At 34.9% G+C, this 24176-nt stretch overlaps 1 protein-coding gene across 2 annotated transcripts; it reads left to right on the top strand.

Annotated features, from left to right (window-relative positions):
* Nucleotides 1–242: 242 nt before the first annotated feature.
* On the top strand, nucleotides 243–22787 carry LOC123564178 (splicing factor C9orf78-like). Of its 2 annotated transcripts, XM_045357549.2 has the most exons (10): nucleotides 243–358; nucleotides 12420–12534; nucleotides 13967–14025; nucleotides 15030–15116; nucleotides 15548–15619; nucleotides 16147–16278; nucleotides 16965–17098; nucleotides 17516–17608; nucleotides 18667–18798; nucleotides 19798–22787. In XM_045357549.2, exons 1-9 carry the CDS (start codon nucleotides 261–263, stop codon nucleotides 18750–18752), a joined length of 876 nt encoding a protein of 291 aa, XP_045213484.1. In that variant the 5' UTR covers nucleotides 243–260; the 3' UTR covers nucleotides 18753–18798; nucleotides 19798–22787. The 2 variants fall into 2 exon arrangements, with proteins under 2 accessions (XP_045213484.1, XP_045213483.1); XM_045357548.2 differs by lacking the exon at nucleotides 19798–22787 and having other exon boundaries at nucleotides 18667–19109.
* Nucleotides 22788–24176: the final 1389 nt, after the last annotated feature.

Genomic DNA, 24176 nt, shown 5'->3' on the forward strand with positions numbered 1-24176 from the left:
AAAAAAAGGTAATTTCAACCAAACAGCTATAAAAATAACTTCTTTGTTTCAACAAAGAGGTAGCCTAGTTGTGTTTGATTAAATCTATTAGTCTGGATTGGTTAAGTCTATTTTTTTGGTGTCTGACATATTAACTCATTAAAGAATCCCATTTTAAATTAATTGACATCGATATGTGACAGAGTCATTTCTTAAAATAGAAAAATCAATAGCAGTGCCCGACCCTGTGGTAATTTCGTTAATTCTCTCTGACCTTAAATATGGCAGACGCCGCGAAACTGTCGAAGAAGAAAAACTTTAGAAAAAGGAAGCAGTCTTCAGATAGTGATCTCGATTCAGATGAAAATGTTGAAACTGCGTAAGACAAATATGTTTGCAAGTCTCTTAGTATAAATTTTTGAATTATTTTGTTAACTATCAGTTATGTTGATCTGCCATGTATTTTCGCGACACAAACCGAACACTCGGACTTATAGTCTCTAGTATCATTTTTCCTTTAGGCGTACATTGTAAGACATGACACTGTAAGAGACCATCAAAACATTCGTTGACCTATGAGGTATCATTTGCTTTATCGAATAGCATTTCAGGCACAAAATTTGGCCTTTTTGTACAGTGCTTTAGGGTATAGCGGATAGCTAACTGATTTTTCCTGCATTCCAATTCAAAGAAATGAAAATATTAGTTTTTTATTCAGTATATCAGACAAAAAACATCTATTCTTCTTAAAACATTCAGCTTTTTATAAATAGAAATTCATGTGTTTTTTCTCTCCACGCAATTGTTTACATCATAGGCACCTGATTTTTGGGCTACGCTCCTGCACCGCAGAGTGCGTGCGCGCCGACATATATCGTACCATGTCATGCACTGTTATTCATCCTACCTATATAAAAGGTGAAAAGTCCACAAATGTCCCATCTAAGAAATGGCATTTTTTCTCCTGTTACTTAAAAAAACTGAAAGTACCAAAGCGACCATTATTGAAGCAACGGATGTTTACGTTTTGCACCGTAGACTGGTTTCAGAAGTTGTTGTTGTTGTGAGATGTTACTGGCGCCAAATTTGAACGATTGTTTTGACAGCACAGAAGTGTAAAAGAAGATATCAGAATAAAATAATGGAAAAGAATGTACTAAATTTAAACGATTGGTATGATCTTTGATTCAAAAATACATCAGTCAGCACTGTCAAATTGTTCTTTGTAACTTGGGGCCTCAATGACAGTGAGTTGGCTGGATTCGAATTTCCTTCCTCCTCACAGATTTTTGTTCGAAATCTCGCTTAAATATGGTATTCTTCGTGTGAGGTGTGTGGAAACCTTCAAACTGGTTTATTAAAGACCGCTGGATCAGCCTATGCTGAAATAGTTCTATAGGTCGTACTCCACCATCAAAAACAGGAAAAGTTGTCATATGGTCTAAATTCTGTCATTGTGGCTCTAAACCCAAAAGAAACTACATGTGATATGCATAGTATGAACATACAGATCTAAGAGTAGATCTAATAGTAATTAACAAGTCATCATAAGAAATATAACAAAACGAAAGTAGTAACAAAAAATGTTTACATGCTATAGATACTTTCATCAGCCTATAGATGGTAGGGTATATGTGCGATTTTTATCAACTTAGAAAACTTGCGAAACAAAGTTAAATATATACGCTGTTTTAATACAGGTCACTTTCTGACTACCTCGCAGTCAAAAAGTTGTGAGGCTATCATCAGGCATTTGATTATAAATAGATCTATGCAGGTACAGTCCCATAGAGTTCTTGGATTAACAATTAGATACCATTTGCATGGTCAGTACATCTACAAACTGTTATGAGACCCGTTTAAAATACTATTTTTTGAAACGTGCAGAAACAGTAGTTAGCTCAAAACTTGTTTCATGGGAGTTATTATATTTTGCAGTATTCTGTAAGTATGCTGAAACAGCAGCTAACATAAAAGACTTTATTGGGTTGTATTTATATGAGAAAAAAAGCGAAAACTGACATGACTTTTGTTAACACTGATTTTCAATAAGTGGGTTCATTCGTTCTTCCACCTTGATAAAAAGCATTTATCAATTAACCACGTGATTACGTTTTGTGTTGAAATATGGACATCATTGAAGCTGTTAGGGAAACTAAGGTTTATCTGATTACATGTGCAAGAACATTAAACAGCCATTTTCCCAAAATCGACTCATATTGGAAAAAAACATGTCGCCGAGCTTTCAGTAATATTTTTCAAAATGTTCGAGCACAAAACTTTGAACTTGGGCTTAAGCTTATACCAGCAATATATTGACAATTACTTAAAACATGTTTTGGTATCTTATTGCACAATTTGCATACACGAGTAGACGTTAAAATTGCCAAATATTATAAAAAAAAACCCATGTCGCCACGCTAATCTGCGAACTAAAATAGGCTACTTCGTCATTCTACGGCATCATTTGGTATTGGTGTTTCAACTTTTTAACTGTACCTATATTTATCATGATACAATGAAGCATGTTTCCCATCAGAAACTGGTATTTTGGTAGTAATTTCTCTTTGTATCGATGTCGCCAGAACACGTCTATGGTACCGTAACGAATTTTGAACATAGTCTAGCGAACGATGATTACAATTAAATAATCGTTTTGAAAGTGCGTTGAATGTGTAAATGGTTAAAGTCATCAGCAAAATTCCAAGAATAGGCTTGCCAAAAGAAATAAATGCTTAGAAGCCGTTCAAAGTCAGAATTAAAAATGTCGCATTTCAAGTACTATGCTTCCGTAACGCTACTATTATAAAAACTGAGCGCCCAAATGTGAGATTGGAGTTAGAATGATAAACACTGTACAGAGAATGCTTCGAAACATAATCTGTCACAACGGTAAGTTCATCTTTGTTTATTACATAAGACAATAAACAGTTTTTATATGCTTCCGTAACACCTATTTTCCGTAACGTTATGTTCCGTAACAAACTAAAAGGCCGTGTATATGCAAATGACAGTCATAGAAATGTTATATATAAATGGTGTTTTATTCGAGATGTTGTATAAAATTGCTGTGTTACTTTTTTATTAAGAAAACTGACATTTTGGAAGTGTATGATGGTAGAATAGTATATTTGCAGATAATGGTGATAAAAACTGAAATTACGAATCCTAAGGTGAAAAATTATGTGAACTAAGTGCCTTCTGTTATTAAACAAAGTCTGCCTATTACAAAGTTCTGTTATAGTTCTAAAAATATTTAGTATTTCTGACTTTTTTGTATGGTTTTGTAAAAGTTACTTTTTAAAAACCTACTGTTTAACTTCAGACTGTTGTCTTATGCGTTTAATTCAAACAAGTTACATTTCTTTTCTTTTGAAGAATCTGTCAAGATTGCAGAAATTTTGAGACAATTTCAAGAGTTTGCTGATTTTCGCATTTCTTATCGGCTAGATAAAAGCTAACAAAGATGTGTAAATTTCACCGTCGGTTTTTACCCTTTACTATATTTATTTGTATGTAGAATGACTTTTTATCAAAAAAAAATTGAAGTAAGTAGCAAATTTTTGCATTTCTATGTAATACAACTCAATGAACCTATTTTCCGTAACAAAATTAGGCACTATCTTCTGGAGGGCATCGTGGTATCTGTACTTCTGCTAGACCGATGAAAAGAAAAACCAGCTTACTGAGTCTTAAAGTCAGTAATGTTTTATTTTCTTGTGAGTGTAGCCTTTGCGTAAACACTAATGATGTGTCACATCCTCGCATGAAACTGTCGGCCAAAATGCTGCTTAGTTTCTTATACATGTCACGAGAAAAATAATCTTTCTGAAGTATAATGTTTTCATCTCATCGCAGTTTACATCTCTTCATTTGAACAAATTTATTTCAAAAGCATGTTTGACCGCTAATATAAATCATGTAACCGCAATAAAATAAAGCTATGTCCCAACCTAACCTCCGTAACGTAGATTTATAGGGCACTTTTTAAATTGTCGTTTCTCGCAGACAAGTGACTTTTTGTGAGTAATTCTTTTCCGATAAACCGCAGAGGGTTCGAAGTTTTAAAAAAACATATAAACCATTACGTTACCAGGAACTTCAAATTTCGACTATTCGCATACTGCAAATGAGTAGATTTTGGGAGAATGGCTGTAAATATCAATCATAAACTTTATTATTTTATTCTGATATCTTCTTTTACACTTCTGTGCTGTCAAAACAATCGTTCAAATTTGGCGCCAGCAACATCTCACAACAACAACAACTTCTGAAACCAGTCTACGGTGCAAAACGTAAACATCCGTTGCTTCAATAATGGTCGCTTCGGTACCTTTAGTTTTTTTAAGTAACAGGAGAAAATATGCCATTTCTTAAACGGGAGATTTGTGGACTTTTCACCTTTTATATAGGTAGGTTGAATTACAGTGCATGACATGGTACGATATATGTCGGCGCGCGCGCGCTCTGCGGTGCAGGAGCGTAGCCCAAAAAATCGGGTGCCTATGGTTTACATATGCGCTGATTCAGGGTGTACAGGATAGCTTTGGTCATTTTTTCCATTATTAGTTAAAAATCCAAATCTTAACAAACTTTCTAAGATTTCTTTACGATAAATCAGAATAATAATGTATTCTCTTTTCAAAAACATTCAGCTTTTTAAATTTCTATCAAATACTTATTATTCACTGACGTTTTTTACATATACACTGATTTAGTCTATAGCGGATAGCTTTATTTTACATTTGATGACATGTGAAAAATAACACAACAAGCAAATATTTAAAATGTATGTCAGAATGTCTGTTTGCATGCCAGTAAAAGAATGATATGAAAATTTATACAATAATTCAAGTCTAAATTTAAAATTTATCAATCTATCCTCTATACCCTAAAATCTGCTATACCCTAAAGCACTGTATCGGACAGTCTAGCTAAAAAAAATCAGCTCAGAGATGATTAGATCTATAGGCTGTTATGGATCTCTGAGCAGAAACGAATCCTGTAATGAAACCTAACCAGGAATCATGCCAGAAGTCTGTCACACTACAATTTCAACAAATGAAATGCAGTAGACTAACCTTTTACTTTAAAATATATCTAATCTTTCTAATTTTCTAAAGTGGACGCATTGGTCGAGAGGGCTAAGACGCTTTCCTATGGAGGTGAAGGCCCCTGGTTTGAATCCTGGCTACTCCCATTGCGGAGTGTCCTTGGGCAAGGCACTTTATCACGATTGCCTCAGTCGACCCAGCTGTAAATGGGTACCAGCAAATTCGTGGGGGTGAGGTATAATTGGTTTTAAATGTTCTTAATATAGGGTCGCAGAAAAGCTCTATAGAGCTTATGTTAATTGTTTCACCAAGCGACGGTAAATAAAACTTACCTTTACCTTTAATCCATTTTTCTTTTGATCTGGCATAAAATAATCCATGCAACATAATTTGAACACAAGTTATACACACAAGTTTCAAATTGGTACCCCTGTCTGCAATATTTTGTCCACCATTGCAGTTGTCACCTGATCACGATACGCTTCATTTTGAAAACCAATAGGCGATATAGAAATTAGAATTATTATTTATTGACCTTTTCTGAGAACATAAACCTTAGAAGGTAGGTTTTTATATAAATGAATTTTATCGAAAATGGTTATGTTTATGATTAAATTAAATTCATAGATAGATACATAAAGTTTTGATGTTGATTTTCAAAAATAACCACATGCTCTGAACTGTTGCATGACACCATCAGTTTCTCAGGAGACACTGTGCGAGATGTTGCGGTTTGATACTGGTTAGTTAGCCAAATGGGGTTTGCCATAACTTAATGGACGCGGCCATCAGAAAATAAAAATAGCGTCAGTTAAGTTGTGGTAGCCAGAACTACGGACAGGCGGTCACATAGCCCAATCAGACTTAAAAGCCCAGTCGAGCTATTATTGCCGATCAGGCTTAAATTTATGAAAAGAAGTGTGAAATTATGGTCATATCACATACAATGGCTTGACAGCAATTCTTGAAAGTCTTAAACTTGGTACATTTTTACTAAATATGTACATTTATGAGAAAAATAGCTTTGAAAAATTATCTTGTTTAAACTTTAATGCGCATAATGAAATTTGAATCTGTTATAAATTGATAGATAGATAGATAGATTTATTCGTGAATATATATGTCATGAATACAAATATTACAAATACCACATTATAAAACAAGCATCATTACAAACAAACATTCAATTGTATTATAACAGAAATAGCTATATCTTATATCTCAGATTGATTTAAAAGGAAAATGAACTAACTCTTTTTATATAAGTAAAAATAAATTTTGTGACATATATATCACTGGATATTAAACACATAGAGTATTTCTACGTATTTCCAGTGGGGTCCTTGTGAAAAATTTTCAAGGTACAAAATATTGGCAGTTTTAAATGCAAACATTGGCCCAAGAAAGACAACTCTTACTAGCATGAATGGTAATCTAACCAACAGTTACATGTTTTTGTCCATCAAAGAAATCCCTGATATGTTTGTTTCAAGTATCACAAATATCACAGTTATATTCAATTATGACATACATATCACAGAATAAATCAGGAAATATTGCACACAAAATGATAAAATGATAACATACAACTAATAAAAGATGAAATTTGATTGTTCAGCACTTTTCATACATTCAGCGAGTTCCATTTTGACTGCTTTTTAGCTCACCTGTCACGAAGTGACAAGGTGAGCTATTGTGACCGCTTTATGTCCGTCGTCTGTCGTACGTCATGCATCGTGCGTCAGCAATTTGTTAAAAAAATCTTCTTCTTGAAAACTACTGGGCAGAATTACACCAAACTTTACAGGAATGATCCTTGGGTGGCCCCCTTTCAAAATTTTTCAAAGAATTGAATTCCATGGAGTACTCTGGTTGCCATGGAAACCGAAAGGAAAAACTTCAAAAATCTCCTTCTCAAAAACCAGAAGCCCTAGAGCTTAGATATTTGGTGTGAAGCATTGCCTAGTGGACCTCTACCAAATTTGTTCAAATCATGACCCCGGGGTCAAAATTGACCCCGCCCCAGGGGTCACTTGATTTTACATAGGAAAATCTTAAAAAATCTTCTTCTCAAAAAGCAGAAGCCTAGAGCTTAGATATTTGACATGTAGCATTGCCTAGTGGACCTCTACTAAAGTTGTTCAAATCATGACCTCTGGGTCAAAATTGACCCTGCCCCAGGGGTCACTTGATTTTACATATGAAAATCTTCAAAAAAAAATCTAAAAATAAACCAGAAGGCCTAAGGCTTAGATATTTGACATGTAGCATTGTCTAGTGGACCTCTACAGAATTTGTTTAATCATGACCCCCGCTATCAAAATTGACCCCACCCCAGGGGTCACTTGATTTTACATAGGAAAAACTTTAAAAATCTTCTTCTCAAAAACCAGAAGCCCTAGAGCTTAGATATATGGTGTGAAGCATTGCCTAGTGGACCTCTACCAAGTTTGTTCAAATCATGACCCTGAGGTCAAAATTGACCCCGCCCCAGGGGTAACTTGATTGTACATAAGAAAATCTTAAAAAAACTTCTTCTCAAAAAGCATAAGCCCTGGAGCTTAGATATTTGACATGTAGCGTTGCCTAGTTGACCTCTACTAAAATTGTTCAAATCATGACCCAGGGATCAAAATTGACCCCGCCCCAGGGGTCACTTGATTTTACATATGAAAATCTTAAAAAAAATTCTAAAAATAAACCAGAAGGCCTAGAGCTTAGATATTTCACATGTAGCATTGCCTAGTGGACCTCTACAAAATTTGTTTAAATCATGACCCTTGGGGTCAAAATTGGCCCTGCCGCGGGGGTCACTTGATTTTACATAGGAAAATCTTAAAAAATCTTCTTCTCAAAAACCAGAAGCCCTAGAGCTTAGATATTTGACATGTAGCATTGCCTAGTGGACCTCTACTAAAATTGTTCAAATCATGACCCTGGGGTCAAAATTGAAGCCCTAGGGGTCACTTGATTTTACATATGAAAATCTTCAAAATTTTTCTAAAAATAAACCAGAAGGCCTAGAGCTTAGATATTTCACATGTAGCATGGCCTAGTGGACCTCTACAACATTTGTTCAAATCATGACCCCCGGGGTCAAAATTGACCCCGCCCCGCCCCAGGGGTCACTTGATTGTACATAAGAAAATCTTCAAAAATTTTCTAAAAATAAACCAGAAGGCCTAGATCTTAGATATTTGACATGTAGCATTGCCTAGTAGACTTCTACAATATTTGTTCAAATCATGACCCCCGGGGTCAAATTGGCTCCGCCCCATGGGGTTACTTGATTGTACATAGAAAAATCTTCAAAATTTTCTAAAAATAAACCAGAAGGCCTAGAGCTTAGATATTTGACATGTAGCATTGCCTATAGGACCTCTACAAAATTTGTTCAAATCTTGACCCCCCGGGGTCAAATTGACCCAGCCCCAGGGTTACTTGATTATGCATAGGGAAATCTTCATAAATTTGCTAAAAATAAACCAGAAGGCCTAGATCTTAAAGCTTTAGCTAAGAAATTTGTTCAAGCAAGCATCTCTACTCAGGTGAGCGGTATAGGGCCATCATGGCCCTCTTGTTTAAAAGTATACTTGTTTTTTAAGATTTTTATGTTAGGCCAGAGTTTTTTAATAACTTGGGTTACGGGAGATTTTCCAAAAATGAGCATAAGGAGGAGGGAATTAAAATAAAACTAAAGTAGGAAAATGTTAGCATCGGAAAAAAAAATAAAAATAAAATGAAAAAAAAACACAAAAAATTTTATTTTGTAAAAAGTGCCACTGGGTTAAAAAAAAATGTTGTTTCAGGCAAATGTAGATTCACAACACAGTCTAGATAAATCAGACAAGTTATTTTCCCATTTTATTCCCACTTTCTTTATTAAAGCCTCCATGTTGTACGTTATAATATTATGTTGTAGAAACTATTAAATACTTGAATTTTTTTGCATGTTGCTTGCCTGCTTTAAACATATATATAGCTTGCTAATAAATAGAGACTAAACATGCCTGGCATTGTATTCTGTTTCTGGTGTTGGTGTGATTATATATAGTGTAGTGTAGTATTGTTGTCACATCCTATGCATATTGTGTTTCTGACCTTTTAACCCTTAGCACGCTAAGTTTCTAAAATGGACAGGTTCATCATTCAATTTGGGCAATACCATTTATCATTCGAAGGGGTGTTCACTCAAAATGTACTGACTGAATAGCGAACAGTGCAGACAATCATCAGTCTGCACGGATGTATTTATGCTCCGACATGGGCCATTTTACACAATACATGCCAGACAGTCCCAAGCCTGTTAAGTGTGAGGGGTCTCTTAAAAGTTACTGAACTCCATATCTGGCTACAACTTTGAAAGTAATTTGAGGTAGACTTTAAAATTTAAATTGCGAATTTTAAAAACAATCAGCAAAGGTACTGCGTACATTCAAACTTACACATACTTTTTCTTTAATAGTTCAAGATTTTGTAATATTACTCAGTTTCAAATGTTTTAAAATATTAAAAGTAATTGGTCCATACATGGAGTTCAGTACCCTTGCAGGGCTTCCATTATGGTTCAATTTCATGGAGTCAGGACTGCCTAACATTCAGATTTTGGAGTCCCTCTTAAATTTTCTTGGAGTCCTACATATTTTCACTTTGTACAGTTACTTTCAATACCATCATCATCACCATCATCATCATAAATTATGATGTCACACTGGGATTTTTTTTCTCTGAGCCACTGCTTTTTCCGAAGATAAAATTATGAGGCCAACAACGGCGAATGCATAGCATTGACGTTCTTGTAGGACTACATTATATGTACCAAAGTACTCATACTACTCAAGAAATTAATTTAGTTATTACATATTTCTTATTAACCCTTTAAAAAGCTATTTAGAAAATAAATTTGTGTTAATTTCTAAAATTATCATTTCTATAAACATCATTCTGCCATTTAATAAAAAAAATTCTGAAAATCACATTGAAAATAAAGATGTCAAAATAGAAAATTTAAAAAAAAAACAGTGTTTTATTTTGCACATTGCCTATAAGTGGGTGGGGTTCGATGCCTTCGCATGTTGTAAAAATACTTCAAAATAAGAGCTCCTTTTGCAACAGTTGTCATATTTTTCTTAAATGTAGACTTTTTATTGGCTTTTTATTAAGATTGCACTAAAAAATCTCGTCAGAAATGACAGAATATCCGAAAATCATGGTCGCGAAAACGGGTGACAAATTCAGAAAACGTAAGTTAGAATTAAATATTTGATAAAATACCTATGTTTTATTGCTTTTCTATCATCATAGCTATTCAATACTTACAATTTCTGCTTGTGTAAAGCATTTTTATTTGTTTTTGCCCAAACTAACCCTCGAAAATCATAGGAAATTTGTCTAACGGCCGACTGCTCATAAAATCGTATCAAGTGCAGAAAATGTTGATTATTATTATCCAGTTTGTTATTCAATAATCTAATTATCGCCAATTAACTGCCTGATCAAATAAAAAATTTGCAAATTGGCTCCCTCCCTTTCAATAACGGATGTTGTGTCTACACAGATTATCGATTTTTCACACCTTTTGGTTCGTAAAACTGGCAATATTCGTAGTTTTGCAGACAGACATAGCTTCGGGCCATTTTCGCCAATTAGAAAATTTCAGAGCCACATTTAATTTTTTGTCGCAAATGGCTCAAATGGCGATCGACAGCGTGAATCATTACTTTCATCATCATACTAATTGGTTCAGAACAGTGCATAAAGTAATAGAATTTAGAGAAAAGGACCACTAGATTGATTAGAAAACATCTTATTTAACAAAAAATATTTTATTGTTTTTTAAATTTATAGCAACAGTCAGCATTTTATTAAAATCACCAGACTTACTGTTGTTCAGCTACAAAACGAAAATCCACTTAAAAAAATCTGTAGTACATTTTACTTGGAGTAGAATTATGTCAAATTACGTCATTCACCTTGCAATACCCAACCAGTTAACTTTTATCCCACATCAAAGAAAATCAATAAAGGAAAATTTTGCCGACAGTCCTTTTGATGTCAGCTGCCATGTGCTGGTCGAAATGTGTCAAAGATACCAGTTTTTAAGAGGTCAGGAGACAAATTGAATGGTTTTTTTTTCTTCTAAAAATACTGTAAAAGGATTTATCATTGATGAAAATCCAAAGTAAGTAGCAAATTTATTACCGGTCGGAAAAAGTGCATTAATTTAAACTGGATGTGAAATGTCATTTGCTAAAATATAGTTACTTGCTGAGATTTTTGTGCTGAAATTATCGATATATTTTCCACAATTAAGTTACTTTGTCTTCCAACTTAGGAGCTTGTTTCACCAATTTAATCCAAGCCTTTTGTTGTCTGCAATTAACGCCTTCTAAACATGTCAGCTGATCTGGATAACGGTTTATATTTACAGACGTTCTCTATCAGACGCGATACTTTCACACACTTCAAACACTGCCGGCAGTTTTTACGAGGCTGTCAATCATCAAGTGTTAAACCGCTTTGATTAGTTATGGGGCGGAGCTAGTCACGTCATTCTAGTAAAGTTACGTCACGGTGTATTGGTTTTGTCGTCCTTTGAGAATATCGGAAGTCCTTTGTACGCGCTGTGATATTTATTGCAGGTTAATATAGACACTGTTTTATTTTCCACCACGGAACGTAGATGCAAGCGTCTGGGAAAATAAAAATAAAATCGCAATTTTGAATTTTATTTTTATTTGGATTTTTGGAGAATTAGGACCGGCGCTCCCGTAACCCAAGTTATTAAAAAACTCTGGCCTTATTAGGAAGGCTATTCCAGTCATTTATAGCTTGATAATAAAAAGTAGTAGATGTAAAACTGTCAAACTGGGGTTAATGAAAGCTGTTAACACTATGTCTACAACTATAAGAATGTTTTCTTAGAGACAAGAGAGCAATTATTATGCAAATAAGCTGGACAACTATTATTAAAAATTTTGTGAACATGATTGAGTTTTAACTGTTTAACTCTGTTTTCAATATTAAGCCAGCCAATATTACAAAAATCTGACACTTTCAAAGATCTCTTATAATCATAACCACAGATAAACCTGATAACTTTGTTTTGAGTTAATGAAATAACTCGGTAACATAAGTCTTGCCAAGAAACTTGTGTCATAAGTAGGCACTTTTGATCAACAATTTTCCACATAAAGTGACCTCGATGTAGCAGGCGATTAACTTTTGCCTGCACAGTCTACTTCACTCAATCATTCACAGGGACAATGTCTGATTTTGACTTACTTGCCTGTTTTCACTGAGGTAAACCCTATATATTTTTGCTTGTCAACACATTAAGTAGTTGATTTAATGTTTGGCTCACAAAGAAACTATTTGTATTTTCAGGACAAAACTTGGTGACATCAAAGAGTTACAGAAGTCACGAGAGAGGCAGAAAGGTGTAAACATTGTAGGTCTGGCACTGGGCAAAAAAATACCAAAAACTGAAGATGTTGACAGTGTAAATATAATCGAACATTTTATATTGCCTAATTATAAAAAAGAGAAGATTTTAGTTATTTCAACTTTCGATGCCTCTGCCATTAAAATTTGGGGCATTATAGTAGTACCCCTGTCCATGTGTGCCTGCATGCGTATATGTCAGGTCGATAACTTTGTTCAGCATTGTCAGATTTTGAAATAACATGGCTCGTATAACCACAGGACATGTGGTGTGCTAAATTCTGACCCATAGCTTAAAGGTCTAGGACTGATTTAAGGTTATTTTTCTTGTCGATTCTATTACTTCTTATGCATTTTTAGATATAATCATCATATATACATATTAGTGGGCACAAACTTCTTCATAACAAGCGGACATGTCACGTTCAAGACCTGTACTCTTACCTTAACCTTTAGCATGCTAGGTAAATTGTCGTCTGCTGGAAATGTCGTCTGCTAAAATTGTTAAGTTCATTCAATTTGCTCCAAAATTGGAAGAAATATTGTCAAAGTAGCAAACAGCTTGGAACCTGATCAGACGCCGATTTAATCGGCGTCTGATCTGGTTCCAAGCTGTTTGCAAAGGCTGTTAAATTCGCCTGCAGCAGGCTAAGGGTTAAATATTTGAAGTTATTTTTCTTGACAGCTGTATAACTTTTCATGCATACATAGGTATTCAAATAACTGGGCACAGACATTGACCATAATATGATGACCTATTGCATTCATGACCCATACATACCCTGACCATAAAGTGAATTAAAATGGTAGCTTTATTTTGAAGAGATGACATATTATAGTCACCTTATATAGGGGGCATAGTGTACAAACAACTTACTTCCAATATTGCCTGCTATGCATATGTCACACTTAGAGGTCATTTTTCGTGCCCTGTCTGTAACTTGTGTGAATGGATTCAAGTATTTTGGCACAAATATTTTATAGATTTTATATACATAGATGGATATTTATGTAACTTAGTCCCAACAGTCATCATTTATAACATGATAACTTAGACCCCTAGGTCAGATGTCAAGGTCATACTTCTTGTCTGATCTGTAACTTCTAATTGCGTAGGAGGATATTCAGATAACTTCATGCAAACTTTCACTGCAACAGGATGATGTTACATTTAATCATTTAAAGGTGAAATAAACATGTAGGGTCATTTTTCTTTTTTTGAAGGCGCTGTTAAATTCTTTGATACATGGACTGTAATACCTTCAAACATTAACTTGTTAGAATTAGGTCTACATGTATTATTGAAATTTTATCAAAGTTACAAATACAGTTCATATTCCGGTTACAGCTACATAGAGAAACCAGTATTTATACATTTATGTCTCTATAATTTAGTTGAAAGTGTAGATATTTGTCTATATTAACTATGTAACTAATGATGGATTTGCCCACTGTAAACATTATAGTGATGATATACCTTATATTTTCAGCATGATCCATTTAAGATGAAAACTGGTGGATATGTGGACATGAAGGCTTTAAAGTCACAGTAAGTACAGTTCTGTTTCTTAGAGAAATGGCAGAAAGCCACTGGTTTCATAAATAACAGAAATATTTCCTTCTTTAAGTGCTTTTCACTTGTCAGGGCTTAACAGAATACATTATGTATTTAAAAGCAGGTTGTCCTGTTGGATGAGCTGTTTAAAATTTTTTATTCAGCAGTTGATTTTCATCTACAGTGTTTATTTCAAAGTCTGCTTTAAAACAATACATACCAGAATCCTGTTTGTCTGATTTTATAAAAAAAAAAAAACCCTGCAAGGTTGTCATTTGATCTTTATTGTTCATTAAGAGTTTTGTTTATGCCCACTTTGAAATTCTTTAAAATGGTCAGAACAATATTGGTAACTTTGAAACTTTTCAGTCTTGTTTCTCATCATTCTTGTCCAGGGTATAACTCTAAAACTGCTGTAGGGAATGTATGCAAATAGCACACAATGATAGAGGACATTTTAAGGAAGTGCAGCTTACATGGACCGTAATCCACCCGTCTTACTTTTTGAATGATCTCCCTTTATAGAATGTTTATCCTGATTTTGTGTCCAGTCTGTAACTTTGTCGTTCATGGATGGATTTGACCAAACATTTACTCAGATGTTACTTATCAGTTACCACTTCCATTCAAATGAAGCAGTATGGGTGGGCTTGTACTTTTTTAAAAGTAGTCTCCTATTCATTGTACCCCTGTGGTTGGTCATGTAATTCTTAAAATCAGGTTTTTTTTACATACATTTACTGCAGTAAAACAGGTCTTTATTTTGTATAGGAAGTCATTGTTACAGTGGTATTATTTCATCTGCCGAAAGGTCAACAGTTCTAGTTGTATTTATGAGCATAATAGTAGATGTTTAACCCTGATTGTTCAGAGTTTACATGGTGGTTAGAATTTTTATTGCTTCAACAATGAATAACATACATTTTTGCATAAATTATGTGTATGTTTTAAAATAGTTGCATGGAATAAGTGATTATGATTTGATTTTACAATTACAGAGGTACCGTATTGACAGAGGAAGAGAAAGATGCGATTGGTACAGCATTTGCTGCTGAAACTAACAGAAGAGATGAAGATGCTGAAATGTAAGTACTGGTACTGTCTTACTGGGGACATGTGTATCAGTAAACCAGTAGCTGATAGTGCACATCTGGAAAGAAAAAAATTCCAATGATTCTGTTTGTAAATATTACTCTTCATATAAATTTCTAGAATAAAAGTCAAGGGGTTTCAATACATGTGTGTTTTTATAGGTAATGTTAAAATTTCAGTTGATATATTGATCCTGCTACTCTTTCTTGCATCTGAAGTAGACACATCAGGATTAGACATTGTTTGAGGTCCTTTTTCTGGGCCTTCACAAGTCTGGAACATTAGGACCGTAGTTTTAGTGTCTAAAGTTTTTATACTATCTTGATTCATTTGGTTTGTTCACTATATGTCTGCTGTTATAGTACAGAAAATTAATGAAGCGCATGCTAGTTAACAACAAATTAATTTCAAACTTTTTTTGTAGGGCCAAATTTGTTGAAGAAGAATTAAAGAGGCGAAAAGGGGTAAAACCAGTGGAGAAGAAAGGACAGTTCAGGTAAGTAAGAGTTGTTTGTTGAATAAGACATAGTTTATGTAAACTCTCTAGTGTCCTGGTTTCTTACCTGTATTTGCAAACATGCTCACAAACCAGCATAGCTGTTCATCTATAAGAAGATTCTGTAACCAGGTTGTAATAAAACGTACAAGAGGTATACTCTTATTCAGTAAAACTCGGTGTAAAGTAGCGTAGTCCTAAAACAGTAAGTTTATTTAACCTTAAGCCTGCTGAATTTCAAAAATGGACTGGTCTATCATTCAGTTTGGGCAGTACCATTTGTTATTTGAAGGGTGTTCATTGAAAACTTACTGACTGAATAGTGAAGAGTGCAGACCATGATCAGCCTGCAAGAATGTACAGGCTGATCTTGGTCTGTGCTGGTCGCAAAGGCAGAATCACTTGCTGACAGCAAATTAAACATTAATATTCTTAAGCATTATACCCTTTAAAACCCAGAAAGATGATACTAGTAATTTCTCTGTGAATTTGAATAGAAAACTAAATCTATTTTATGTGAATTGCAGTTCTGAGGAGAAAGACAGCTTGTTTGAATTGCCAGAGCATCTTAAATCTGTGACATCCAAATTTAAGAAGTCGGAGGACATGTTGTCTAACCAGATGTTGTCCGGTATACCAGAGGTTGATCTTGGAATTGAGTAAGTTTGTTAAAAATATTGCAGACATCTACTTCTTGGTCATCCAAAATTGTGTTTTCATTGAAAATCTAGCAAAGACATCAATCAGAAAACAGTAAGAGCAGTGGCTGAATGATTAAGATATATTTTATAAGTCACAGCTAATTATCACATTTATAATCTCAAAAAAAGACATCAGATAGGAATAGCCAGGTATCAACAATGCAACTTTCCCAAAACAGAAACTTTACAATAGATTATAAAGATAAATATCAACAAAATAAATTTCCAGTTGTGGTACCCAAAAGAGATACATAATTTTTGATTTTACATGTCATATTCATAACCAATATTTTCATTTGGTGTATGTCACCTTGTGGAACAACTAAGTTTTGAGTTTCACTTATATTTGGTATACAGTAAGGAAAAATGCTTCAGATGTCAAACACTTCTTAATCAAACTTATATGAATCACTTAACTTATCTACATGTAGTTAATGTGGGGAAGTTGGCAGTTACTTGCGGAGAACAGGTTTGTACTGGTACAGAATCCAGGAACACTGGTTAGGTTAACTGCCCGCCGTTACATGACTGAAATACTGTTGAAAAACGGCGTTAAACCCAAAACAGACAAACAAAAACGAAAATGTTCCATGTGCTTGTTATGTCTTTAGATTATGTAATGTAATTATACTCAACATTTTCAGAGCTAAGATAAAAAATATAGAGGAGACAGAAGAAGCAAAGCAGAAGTTGATCAAGGAGAGAATGAAGAAGAAAGAAACTGTGTCTGAGTTTGTTCCTACAAACATGGCTGTTAACTTTGTACAGCATAACAGATGTAAATATTTCTATTTCCTTCTATATAACAGATATAAATATATTTCTAAATAATAGAGCAAAACTAACATCTACAAATAGAAATGTAAATCTTTCATCTTCTTTGATTGCACACAAACAGTGAAACAGATTTCTGTCAACAAAACTGGGAACATATGTATCAAAGACGTTTAAAACTGAAACACAGTGTGATCGTAATTTAGCAAGAATCAAAGTAGTGATACATGGTTTAAAATGTCTTCAGATTGATAATATTGGAAATATTTTTATCTATAATAACTTAAAATAATTGTGTTTTCAAATGAGGTAAAGGCTTGCTAAAAAAATTGAACTTGAAGAATATTTCAGAGCATGTGAATCATTTACCATACTTCCTGCTATACAGCTATATTATAGCGAGACTTATATTTGTTTTCAGTTAACATTGAAGATACAGCACCAGTTTTAAAGAAAGAAGAGCCAGTACCAGCCAAGCAAGCCAGAGTTGAAGACCCTGAATTAAGAAAGAAAGGTATATTATGTCGTCTTGTAAGATTTATGTTGAAACAATTATTGGCTTTCTTTCGACTGTATGACTGTATTCATGTGGAGAAGTTGGCAGTTACTTACTTAGAACAAGTTAGTACTTGTACAAAATTCAGGAACATGCTTAGTTAAACTTTCTGTAATTATATAACTGAAATGCTGTTGAAAATTTGCACTAAACTCAAAAATACAAAAGAAACAATATTAGGACCATATTTGAATGACAGAATTTCATTCAACTGATCCATCATTACCTACAGCATTTGGCTGGAAGCTTTCTGTATTGACAGAGATTCAAAACTTTATAAAAGTTAACTGTGACTCTCCTTGACAACTCTTTGAACCCTTTGGGTCAGAGTAAAAAGTATTTCATGGAGAAAATCTTTGCTGTCTGTTGTAGGTCATTAAATATAAATTGTTTCCCTGCTGTCTTGAACTTGCTAGATTGGTTAAATGTTTTAAACTTTCTGTGCATTGAATATTTAGAAGAAAAACATACTACAAAGTATGTCAAATGAACAAGTCCAAATAGCTTCTTTTTCATTTGTTCTTGCTGGATTTTAAGTTTCATAAACCAAGTTAGGTATCTAAATCCTGTTTCCAGCTTCTGTAAATCCCAGGTGTCGATCCAGACATTATTTTATGAAGCGGCTGGCACTTTGATTGGACAACTAGTGTCCTACAAGCCAGCAGAATGTCCTTAAGATAATTTGTTGTATTCAATTTGCAACTGACAGAAGTTTTGAAATGTTGGAATATATTGCACAAAATTTACAAAGTACTAGTTGTTAACAGGAGGTCGTCTTGCTGAGAAGTTAATGTACCTGCCGTCAGATCACATGCCCCCCACAGCTGTGGTTTCGAAATGCTACAAAGGACATAAAACACTTTCTTGCGAGCTGGCTTACAGAAGGTTGGGCATTCTACTGTGGGGCCTACTTGTGCCAGATATAATGTTCAGAGTTGTCCACCAGTAAAATCTGCAAAGTTTGACTTAATAAAACCTAAAATACTAGTTAACTACTTACTGAAATTAAATTTCAGATAACCGCCCGCTCACTGTACAACCAGACGAGAAAGCAACAGACAATTTCCACTTTGACAGATTTAAAAAGCAGATGAGAAGATGATATCAGACTGTAGATACAGGTCTCCAAGACTTGCAGTGTATCACATGTTAGTGTAATATAGTTTGTTCTTGTTACCTCTAGTGCACAGTATTGTTTGTGACCTTGTATTGTACATCTCATCATGTTTATACATTGATGATGCAGATACGTTTGATGAAGGTCTATAGATTCTGTAATTATACATAGATTGAATACAAAATATGAATCTATGGATTTCTGTGGGACATTCTGACAAGAAAGATCAATGAAATATGCGAGTGTCAGTTTTGAACTTCAGAATTCAAACACTACAATTGCAGTGCAATAATAGCAGGTGTTGTGAATAAATGTGTAAGAGTAAAGTCACTATAGATGGGATTTGTTTGGAGATGTATTCTGTAGGGAGATCATATATCACAGTTCTCCCAGGGATTCTACTTAGAAATTCTGAACTATAACACTTTTCACATACTGACCAGCACTTGCAGATGAGCGATGGCACCCGTAGGTGGTGCTCTTGTATAAGCATTTCCTTTCAAGTAAAGGATGGAATGCAAAAAGTTTCTATGCACAAAAATGAGAATTTAATTTAATGGCAGTGATATGAAATGATGGTAACACTATATTATTGCAGGGATTCCACTGGCCCTAATTTTTTTTTGGCCACAAAGTTTCGACGTCACTTACACACTGGGAGGTGTTTGCGTGTATATGGTGGTGGTGGTGGGGGCGGGTATTCTCATTTTAATAGTTTATTTCTAACATTTATGGGTGTTCCCAGCTGTAATTTCTTCCAGACTGTTTATATCATTCTTGATAAATAATAACTTAAAACATTTTGAAACTTTTATTTTTCTAAATTTTTCAATATGTTTTACAAGTATAAACATTGTCAACACAAGATTTAAAAAACATAGTAAGCCATAATACTATTAAAAATAATACCAGCAATTGGCTACAAATCATTCTGTTTCTTTTTTTATTTATTAATACAGACACACTGACTGCTGAGACTAATACCCACAAATTCTCCTGCTTTTCACATTTTTCCATTTTCTATATGCAGAAGCAAAATCAAATGACTTCTGGTCACCACAGATACTAGACTGGAATAATTGGTCAAGATAGCATCTACTGACCCCTCAAAACTCAACCAGCGAGTGTGAAACATCTCTTTGCATTTTTTTGATTGCACGTCAAGGACACTTTGGATTTCTGACAGAGTTGCTGTGTTTCTAGGAGAGTTCCTAAAGAACTTATAGACTGAATTAAGTATCTCTTGATACTTCACCAAGTATGGAATGGTGTCGGCTCCTGTACAACAACTAAGTGCCAATCGATGCGCAATACAATGAGTTGCCAAGACCCCAGGGACTGTGTCCTTCAACCTTTTTACGACCCCAGACTTGTGTCCTGTCATTACAGAAGCACCATCAGTGCTTACACCACACAGACCATTTATGTTTATAGATTTATTCTGTAACAATTCAACAACCTTTGTGTAAATGCTCTCGGCATCTGCTCTATACAGTTCATTACGTCCTAGAAAGAATGTTTCTGGTTTAACAACACCACAACTGTCTATTGTTAATACACGTATGTATGTTACAAGATTTTGCTTCACAGAAATGTCTGTACTCTCGTCTATCATGATACTGAATTTTTTTGATTTTGTCACTTTACTTAAAATATCATCATTTATCACAGTCATAATACTGTCTTGAAAATCATCTATGCTGGTGTTGTTTTCATATGTTGTATGCCCATCTACCTTCAGATCAGTCCGCTTTGTTACACCCTGAAAGAAGAAAAAATAAAAATTATAATAAATTATAAATATTGTTAACTATAAAATATTCTTAACCAGATTAATATAAATGATACTGTTATAACATTATTTTCTCAAATAATATAGCACTAAATTATTATGTCTCCCCAAGGAGACATATTGTTTTTGCCCTGTCCGTCCGTCCGTCCGTACGTCACACTTCATTTCCGAGTAATAACTGGAGAACCATTTGACCTAGAACCTTCAAACTTCATAGGGTTGTAGGGCTGCTGTAGTAGACGACCCCTATTGTTTTTGGGGTCACTCCGTCAAAGGTCAAGGTCACAGGGGCCTGAACATTGAAAACCATTTCCGATCAATAACTAGAGAACCACTTGACCCAGAATGTTGAAACTTCATAGGATGATTGGCCATGAAGAGTAGATGACCCCTATTGATTTTGGGGTCACTCCATCAAAGGTCAAGGTCACAGGGGCCTGAACATTGAAAACCATTTCCGATCAATAACTAGAGAACCACTTGACCCAGAATGTTGAAACTTCATAGGATGATTGGTCATGAAGACTAGATGACCCCTATTGATTTTGGGGTCACTCCATCAAAGGTCAAGGTCACAGGGGCCTGAACATTGAAAACCATTTCCGATCAATAACTAGAGAACCACTTGACCCAGAATGTTGAAACTTCATAGGATGATTGGTCATGAAGAGTAGATGACCCCTATTGATTTTGGGGTCACTCCATCAAAGGTCAAGGTCACAGGGGCCTGAACATGGAAAACCATTTCCGATCAATAACTAGAGAACCACTTGACCCAGAATGTTGAAACTTCATAGGATGATTGTACATGCAAAGTAGATGACCCCTTTCGATTTTGGGGTCACTCCATTAAAGGTCAAGGTCACAGGGGCCTGAACATTGAAAACCATTTCCGGTCAGTAACTTGAGACCCACTTGACCCAGAATGTTGAAACTTAATAGAATGATTGGTCATGCAGAGTAGATGACCCCTAACGATTTTGGGGTCACTCTGTGAAAGGTCAATGTCACAGGGGCCTGAACATTGAAAACAATTTCCGGTCAGTAACTTGAGAAGCACTTGACCCAGAATGATGAAACTTCATAGGATGATTGGTCATGCAGAGTAGATGACCCCTAACGATTTTAGGGTGACTCTGTTAAAGGTCAAGGCCACAGGGGCCTGAACATGGAAAACCATTTCCAATCAATAGCTTGATAACCTCTCGACCCAGAATGTTGAAACTTCATAAGATGATTGTTCATGCAGAGTAAATGACCCCTATTGTTTTTGGGGTCACTACGTTAAAGGTCAAGGTCACAGAGGCCTGAACATTGATAACCAGTTCCGATCAATAACTTGAGAACCACTTGACCCAGAATGTTGAAACTTCATAGGATGATTGAACATGCAGAGTAGATGACCCCTATTGATTTTGGGGTCAGTCTATTAAAGGTCAAGGTCACAGTGGCCTGTTCATGTTAAATCATTTTTTGGAAATAACTTGAGAACCACTTGACCTACAAAGTTGAAACTTAATAGGATGATTGGACATGCAGCGTAGATGACCCCTATTTATTTTGAGGTCACTTTATCAAAGGTCAAGGTCACAGGAGCCTGAACAGTGACTTGAGAACCACTAGGCCAAGAGTGTTGAAATTTAGCGGGATGACTGGACATGCCAAGTAGATGATCCCTATTGCAGCCAACCATCAGTGTCTCTTTGACTTTCGCTCCTGACCCCTATTGACTTCTTGCCTATAGGACTTTGCATCGGGGGAGACATGCGCTTTTTTACAAAAGCATTTTCTAGTTTTTTATTGAACTGATTTTTAAATCAGATTTGTAAACAAATATTTGAAACCAAAACTTACTTGTTTGATACATAGATTGTTGAGATCTGGAACAATGGAACTCAGAAGGTGCTGCTTAGCAGTAAAGTAAACATTTCTCATGACTGCTGTCACCGCCTCTTCACTCTTACTTGCTGCTTTCACGACCGCAGTCTCTACGGCTTTTCAATGTTTTGAGGCGTCCACGGCATCTTTATGATCTGAAAAAATAATGTTAATAATGTGTTATTAGTACATGTACATAGACATATGTTGACAAATAATTACTAAGATTCATTTATTTATATATTGACAAACATTTACTAAGATTTGTTTATTTACCTAAGATTGATTTTATGTCTGATGAATAAAATATTGTTTTCCATTAATAACAACTAAAATATATTTTGATCACATTCATATTTTGTCATTACCTTTGCCCTTTGCATGTTTTCCAACATTATCTTGTTTCAAAGTACCACACCCGGTGGTAAAACTATTACTTTTCTGACATTTTATAAATAGAGTGCAGTACATCAACTGCTTGTTACTATCATATTTGAGCCTAGGAAAATCAATCAGCCATTTATCTTTGAAAGCACGATTGTCAACCTCCTCGATTTTTTGCTTTTTTGGTGCGGGCGAACAGCCCAAATCATTCTCTAGACCTCTTTTGCCAGACATGGTGAATCAGTGAATGTGTTCAAAACCGATCTATTCGAGATATTTTATACTGTTGGATACATTTAATTACCATAATTGTGAGATCGTCAGCTTACGCAATTAGACAAACTTTCACTTACCATCCTTTAATTGATAGTTGTTTGCGTTTATCCACAGTTTGCTTATTAATCACGCGTGTCAGTTTTTCACACTCTTTTTCTGACATATTAATTTTCTTGACCTAATTATAATTGTTAGACTGCGTATTGATTTTTTGCGATATGCTTAGCGACTTTCCGGTAAGATTTGTAAACCAGTCTGAAGGGTTTAAAATCTGGAACATACTTAAGGAAAAAAAAGTTTTCGCCAACGTTTTTCGCCAATTCGTAAAAGTTGTAGCCATTTCTTATTTTCTATCGCATTTGGCTATAATGGCAATGGCAGCGTGAGCCCTGGGAGTGTCGTGTTTGATCCAGGAGCGAGTGTCATGTTTGATCCGGGTTGGAGCATCATGTTTGATCCAGGAGGGAGTGTCGTGTTTGATCCAAAAGGGAGCTTTGTTTTTTGATTCAGATGGGAGCTTCGTGATTGATCCAAGTGTATGAATATACTAACAAAAATATTTTCTCAGTGAGATAGAGAACATTCCAAGTAACATGGTCATATAAATATATCCACTGTAGTTCATATTAATCAATTTTTAATTTCACTTTTTCTTGAGAGCTTAAATCCACATCTCTTCTCTACCTCACTACAAACTGCTTGTACATTGATTGCGTGATAGCCTTTTTGACATACAAAAATGTCTTCTCTCAGCTTCGGAGCAAGTATAGGGATAAGTGTGCCATCCACAGCACCGATACAGTTAGGTATCCTTGCAATGTTTGAAAACTTCCTTTTCAATGTCGCCAGAGATGCCTGAGTTCTGGGGAAACTGATGTTTTTCAGTCTCATATCAAGCGCTTCAGTAACCTGCCATAAACATCTACATAGTACGGAACTTTTTGAAATACTATGTATAAGACCATCCTCACTATAGAATTCCCCTTTTGCCAAAAACTGGAGTGTGATTAGAAGCAGTTTTCACGATATCTTCACATTTCAGCCTTTCACAATGATAGTGTATCCAATGCGAACATTTG

The sequence above is a fragment of the Mercenaria mercenaria genome, chromosome 2 (assembly GCF_021730395.1).
Source record: "Mercenaria mercenaria strain notata chromosome 2, MADL_Memer_1, whole genome shotgun sequence".
Classification (NCBI taxonomy): domain Eukaryota; kingdom Metazoa; phylum Mollusca; class Bivalvia; order Venerida; family Veneridae; genus Mercenaria; species Mercenaria mercenaria.